General features: G+C 39.5%; 1 protein-coding gene across 1 annotated transcript in view; it reads right to left on the bottom strand.

Annotated features, from left to right (window-relative positions):
* Nucleotides 1-1,489: 1,489 nt before the first annotated feature.
* The window catches only part of GABRA4 (gamma-aminobutyric acid (GABA) A receptor, alpha 4), a 65,080-nt gene continuing 59,145 nt past the window's right edge, over nt 1,490-7,424 (bottom strand). The window contains exon 9 of the mRNA XM_010006144.1: nt 1,490-2,023. Within this exon, the coding sequence (XP_010004446.1) occupies nt 1,490-2,023 (534 nt within the window). The remainder of the gene's footprint in view (nt 2,024-7,424) is intronic.

Genomic DNA, 7,424 nt, shown 5'->3' with positions numbered 1-7,424 from the left:
ACAGTCCACTAAAAGGAGACTACTCACAGAATCTACTCCCAGACCCTTTAAAGGCACAGCCAAATCACAGCTGAGAATTTGGCTTTTGATTTTTACTGTGTGTCACGTCACCTGCACAGAAATACTAACCATTTGCCTAGCCAGATGGATCTGTGCAAACATTTTTACATTTATTCCCAGCATATCTTCTACACATTCTGGTGAAAAGAATATTTCTAATCAAGACTTCTATCAGGTTTAAACTGTTCAACTCTTCAACAAAGTTGCCTGCTTGAATTTTGCAGTTTGAGCCACTAAGATAAGCACCTATCTATGCCATAATGTAAAAGAACCACAAATAAACCTCGTGTTCCCCCCAGGCTCCACCTAGAAACTTTATTTTCTTGTTTATGTCACTGTATCCCTTCACAAAAGGGTGTCTCTCATTCACTCAAAGATGTGCCATAGCCTCACTCATCAAAGCACAAGAAAACTTATTCTGCTTAATTTTGAAGTCCCTTTTAAACTTCTGTTGAACATTTCACTTGACTCAAACATGATGTAAAAGGAGAAGGGGGGAAATACGTGTTCAAAGGAAACCAGAGGAGTTTTACTGAAAATTGGGGGGGGAGGGAGGGATGGCCAAAAAAACCCCAAACTAAACCCAAAAGCATCCAAATAAAAAAACAAAGAACTCAAGTAAAAAGTTGAACATTGTGGGTCTGGTCCTCCTCTACTGCAACAGACGTAAATTAGGAATAAATCCATTCAAGCTGGTCAGCAAGATTAAAAAAGAGACACACTCTTAAGATCATCTTATCAAACAAAAACTTCCTATTTTTAGAATTACATAAGATTCCAGATTTTACAAGGTTCCTATTTTGGAGTGAGAAATTCTCAGGTTGCAACACAAAATAATGCTTAGTAAAAATATACGGAGCTCTACAACTCCTTTGCATAACTTTTCTGGAGTTGCACTTTCCCAGGCTGGACTCTCTTTTTCTACTGCTCATTTTCTTCCCCCCATTCTGCCAATTTTAATCTAGTAAGGAAAGTCCTTTTCTAGCAAGCACTGTCAAAATATTCAGGACATGGCCCTTGCACTCAGAGAATGCAATGCTGTGTCCAGACAGCAGTGCTGGGTGCCTCAGGGATTTGTAATAATCGACACGCATATTCCTAGCAGTCAAGATGTGTCCCACTGTACAACTGTGCACCTCTGCCTTTGATTCATTTGGGGTGCATGTTCATCCCAAAGGCAAGTTCTGTGTAGCCAGAGCAGTCTGTTTGAAGAGAGTAATGGTTCACTGCTAGCTGAAGGGAGGAAGATAAACCTGTTACCCATTACTCTGGTAGGAGTTAACTATCCCCAATAACTCCAGCCTTTACAACGGGAAAGTAGCACACAGCTTTTATAAATAACAATTATTGACCTTTTTAAATAGTTTCAAAAGAAGAAACTCTGCATCAAATGTGAATATAATTTAGGAACTACTACATAGCAGCAAAACTACATTAGACTTTCCGATTTTTCCATGGTATCCTTGGATAGATACACCACCCAGTAGACCATGTTAAATGCTCCAAAGGTAACAGGAAATAAAATGCGTGCATATTTGTCTATCTTACTCGTGCCAGAGTGAGAGGCAGGGGGAGCAGGTGGTGTGACAGCAGATGGCTTTGCAGATGCTCCTAATGTATTAGGTGTGATGGTCTGAATCTGCTCCAGTCTAGATCCAAGCAAGTGCTGAATGGAAGGGGATCCAGCTGTGGCATGCTGGGATACAAATCCAGTTAAAATTGGGGTAGAAGGAGGAGCTGGAGGTGTAGCTCTTGCAGAAGATAACGTCTCTGATGCATTGATGCGTGTGAAAGGATTTGGACTTGATGCAGAAAGGGAGTGGGGTGTAATGTCAGAAGACCCCTGAGCTACAGAGGGAGGCTTGATGGAGCTGTGCCTTGTGTCAATTCGGCTCCCACCATCAGCTTCAGATTGTACTGTGGCATTGATTCTTTTTCTCACATTTGAGTTGGCATCTGTACTCTGCAAAATTACAAAAAACAAACAAACAAACAAACAAAACAACTTTCTAGTAATTCTTAAGATATTGACTTAAACAGAAGCAATGGAAACTTTGTAACCAAGTGGGATCAGAATAATATTCACAAATACAAACCAGTGGCTTGATCTGGAAGCAGAAAGATACTGCATGCTCATGAAAATAGGTTTAATAGCATATAAAGTGATGAAAAAGAGTTTCTTTTACCTGTGGCTGGAATGCCAGGGTGAACACACCTGATGCATCACGCTCCATGTGATTTGATAACTATGCAAACTTAATACCAGGAGGTTAAGAATTCTGGAGTTAGAAACAGTGTTTTCTTCCAGGCTCATGCTAAAACCAAAATCCTCTGTTGTTTACCTACTTTTCTAAAGATACAAAAACATTCTAGACTCAACTTACCAGCCACGATGATTTGTTCCTACTTTATAGCTCCAGAAGAGGAACTACCATACACAGGAAACTCTAGTCCATCTTCCAGAGTAGTGCTATTAAAATGCAAGTATTCACCAAACCAAGTTACCATATTGCTTCTCTTTCAGAAATAAAAGCCAGTGCTTTTTCACATCAACCACAGGCAATAAATTATCCAACTGCAATTGAATAAATCAGTCTTTCATCAGCTACTCCTTTCCATTAATTAACTAAGAAAAGTGGTGAATTCTCCATCACTTGATATATTCAGGCAAATCTGGATGTCACTCTGAAAGATATACTTTCATCAAATGGTACTTATTAGGGCAGATGAGAAACTGAAACACAAATAAGGAAATAGAGATGAGAAATCCAGCAGAGTTCAATATCTGACTGACTTCTGGAAGTAGGACTCAGGCTCTGCCTTCCTCAAAAAAAAAAATACCTGAAAAAGCAATTGAAAGACAAACCAATCAGATCACTTGACATCTTCAGCACTCCCACCACGGACAGATTGCTGGTCCTAAATCCTGTAAATTGCAGCAGCAATCAGTCACTGGCAATACTGTTGGCCTGAATTTATCTGTAGCTGCCAGAGATACACGCCAGTTCATGGCTGCTGTATTTGCCAGCTCACGGTTGATATATCCAATAATCCCTTCTAGATTTCACAGTTTTCCTTCTTGCATAGAAAAGTGCCAATCCCTTTTATTTATTTTTCTGCACCTGCAATCCGAAGAAGCAGAGGACTGGAATAAGCACCAGAGGAAAATGGTATTTCCTGAAAAAAAACACTAGTTGTACTGTTTGAAAGAAAAGCCTGAGTCACTCTTTGGGAAGGACAGAGAGACACACAGGTGTATAATTGGGACACTTTCACACTGGGGTTGTCAGTGGAACAGTAAAGCTGCTTTTAAGACTGATAAATTGAAATTATAAAATACACTCAAGACAGGAGTGCATTTACTAGAGACTTGACAACACCTGATGGAGTACTGCATGTAACTTGAAGGCCTCCAAAGCTAAGCAGATGTAAGTCATTGATATTCACTGTCCAAAACAACAGCTCTGTGCTATGGAGAAGCCAGCACTACAGGCATCCAGAGGACGTGAGTTCACATTCTACACGCAGATCTCTGGACAACCTGGCTTTGCTCAAGTCAGACTCTCCCATCATAAAGCTCTCAAGCAGTCCCTGGGGAACAAAAGCCCACAGGCTGGGACACGGGTTGCAAAGATCAGCATACTCCTAGTAAAAGGATATTGTGATAATGACAGTATGATCAACAAAGCGATACTCACATGTAAAGCACTTCCTGTCTCCAAAAATTATTTCACTTAGTCTTTTTAAACAACAGTAAGAAACACAAACCTACTGCCTACCTGTAGCACAAATACAAGAAATAAAACATGAAAATCAAACTGAAGCCAAATTAAAACGCAATCCAAGAAATTAAGGGATTATCCAAGTAAACATTCCATTCCAAGGGCAAGTCAGGAAACCACTCGATCATCCTGAGCCAACAGAGAGTTGCTGTGCTAGTCCAGATGGGGCTTCACAGAAAATACTGAGTCGACATTTTTTAAAATTCTCACTCTAGATTCAGAAAGGATCTGACCTTCTGGATACATTTCAGTGAGATTTCTGGGAGACATTTAAAATGGCATAGCTCAGGAATGCAAAATGGGAGTCTGGAAGCTACCACTAACTGCACTGTATTACAGCATGCAACGTCAGCCTTAATTAGTTTGATAAAGACTGTCTTTCTAGAAACACAACAACGTGCTGCTTGCATAAATGACACCTCATCCTTCCTTTGAAACAGCCAATCATTCTAATTTGGTCCAAACAACTCCATACTTTACAACCACCATCAAACTACAGCTGTAAGTGCTTTGCTGTATCCTCCTCCAAGAGGAGAATCTTCCTTCCATTGATCCTGTCAGGATAGTTAAACACCTGAATGTTAACTGGCAGAAACACTACGGATGAGAGTCTCAAAATCCAGGTCAACCTGACAGAACAATTCCTGTCCATGCATAGACATATTCCTAAAGGGATCCAATAATTATCTAAGAGTATATATTTTGTTCTAATTGTAATTGCAAGACATCTTCATTGGATAAAGCTCTGTGGTTGGCTGAGATATGTTAATACTAAGAATCTACAGAACCAGTCTCCTATTTGATTTTTAAAAGAAAAGATGGGAAACAAGGAAAGCCAAGTTTCAGCCTGTATGTGACTTGGGACACTTATCACTGAGACTTTAATTGAGGGACACTAAAAGGTACAGCATACCAGAAGTAGAGAGGTGACTGCACTAACATAGCCAAGGAACTGACCAAACACAGGGAAATGCAGACTTCACTCTTTTTCAGAAGAGACTGATAATGACTTGTTCTTTCTGCACAGGTGAATATTGGGAAGGGAAGGGAACTCAGTAGAAGAGATTTAGAGAGCTCCACCCTGTGCATTAGCACACTTTACTCTGGAGTAGAAGGGAGGCACAGGATAGACTGTAGGTTCAAATTCTGTCAGACAGGGAAATAACTGAATCTGTCCACATCTCAAATCTCCTCAAGAAGTGTTCAAATTAAGCATGGGATACCTCTCTGCCTCCCCATTTATTGAAAGCACCTGGGGCAGGTTGGTTGTAAACAATAGTTTCTGAAGGCCAAGCTTACACATCTCAAGCCTTCTCCCATGGTGCTCCATCTGGCTTGGATTCAGCATTCTGGATTTGAGGTTTCAGCATCACTACCTTAGAGACCTGGGTCTCAGCAGGCATCTGATGGGTACATACGACTGAAATCCCACTAAGTCTGTGGATTATGTGCTACAGCATCTGACCTCTTTAGGCAAAGTAGTTTGTGCACTAAAACTAAAGAAACAAGAAAAAAACTCACTGCAGTTTGCAACCAAGAGGTGCAGTCAGATGATTTACAGCTCAGAGCAGAGAATGTCAGATATCTGCAAAGATTATGTTTTCTGAGATATCACTGCAAAAAAAGCATGACACAGAAGACAGTGGTAATTCCCATCACTGGCTCTAGTTGTTCAGCCCACCCTGAATAATAGTAATAGGCAGATTACAATTTAGTAGTGTTAGGTCAGAGGGTCTTTCCCAACTTAAATGATTCTATGATTCTACTTTATATGAGGTGATGGTAGACTTTCACCAAATTTGGTACTAAACCCATTAAAAAGGCCCCAGATATGGAATAAAATAATCTAAATCCTCTATTCTGCAGAGGATAACTGTGTTCTCTGTAGTTTTGAGAATTAAGGTGGAAACTGTTTTAACATGATCAATAAACAGCATGCAGTATGCAAAAAGATTTTGAAATATTTACTTTATTTAAAAGCATAGAGATCTTACTTTAATTTTAAGCATTACATGCCATTTTGCATGGTTTTTATCTTTAAAAGAACTCACAAAGAATGTATTCCTATGTAAAAAGTCATGATGTAAGATGCCCTTTTGCTAGTCCCAGAGCAGAAAGTCCATTTTATTTGACATGAAGATAGGATAACTAAACCATCTCCTTGCAGGCATGTGTAAAATGTGATAACTAATGCTATATCCTCCCTTTGACAAGTGGATTCACATGCAATTAACCACGATTGATTCGTTAATCAATGAAAGATGCAGTTGGCACACTTCAGGATAAATCTATACAATTTACTGTTAAATATTGTGGCACATTTGCAGAGCAAGTTTGGTGGTCACCTTCTATGACAAAATGCATAGAAAAAAACCCACAACGACAAAAAATCAATTTGCACACCACCTGCCTTTCTATTTCAGCTCAGCTTTATACTGCTGTTTACTACTACACTAAAGTGATACACAAATTTGAGTCAAACTAAACTCTTCAATATTTAACCATTTTTGCACACTACAAAAATCTGCTCACATAATGTGGAAATTCTGAAACTTTCTCCAAGCCTACATAAGCCTTGGCTTGAGCTAAAAAAAATAAAGTACTGGATTATTTTGTTTGTATTACCAGTTTTTGCCAAGTAAGCCAATTTTGCACTTCAATTAAGTCAAGATTGCAAATTTAGCATTAACTTAAGTAGCATGCAGCAGCTGAGCTGAGATTCATGGGAAGCGGACCATCAGCACAGCAATACACAATACTGAACTGACAAACTTAGCATCTTGTTGTTACAGAACAAAGAGATATGGTAACCACCACAGTATGTGTTTTGTGTAAGGCCAACCTAGAATCTGTAATACAAACAAGAACATTATTTAAAAGTCACATGCCAAGTCGTGGGAAGAATATAAAAGTGATTACCAAGGCATCAGGCAACTTTACCCTTAGAACTGCTCTTAGGGATGTAACTCTGCAAACTGTGATAAATTCTTAATGTTGATACATCACTGTACAGAGTTGCTCTTTCATACTCAAGAGCATCTTCCTATAGCCTGTTAGTGCTCTACACAGCAGCTTCAACTCAGTCTCTGCAATTTTAAATTCCTTGGTAGTTTGTATGATTGATATATTCTGTTGGGATCTAAATCCAAAGTCATCAGTTCCTGTTGCCTGAGCTAACAGGGAACTAGGAGTACTACAAATAAAAACTAGAGCCATGCATTTGCAATATAATTCAGAGCTATTCTTCTAATCTGCCTCAGCACTCCTTGGAAAATAATTCAGCGGTTCTGGGGTTCAATATATAGACACTTCTGAAGACCTGTGTCAGCCCCATCCTACAAGAGAACTTCACAGCAACACTGTGCAAGTTCCCAGGGCTGCTTATGCACCATTTGTTTACTGAAACAGAGAGTTCACTGCTGCAGGCCAATGCATTTTCGACATCCTTAGCAGAAGTGGTATCTCTTTGGGACCGAGGCAGTACAACATTTAAAGCAGTAGCTTCTACTTTGTCAGGGATAAATTCACAGCAGAATTTACAAGTCACACCACCACTATCTGGTACCAGTCCTAGAGGGAAAG

Source organism: Chaetura pelagica, unplaced genomic scaffold (genome assembly GCF_000747805.2).
Source record: "Chaetura pelagica isolate M959 unplaced genomic scaffold, ChaPel_1.0 scaffold189, whole genome shotgun sequence".
NCBI lineage: Eukaryota > Metazoa > Chordata > Aves > Apodiformes > Apodidae > Chaetura > Chaetura pelagica.
Note: the sequence above shows the minus strand (reverse complement) of the source record. Positions and strands in the feature narration are given on the sequence as shown.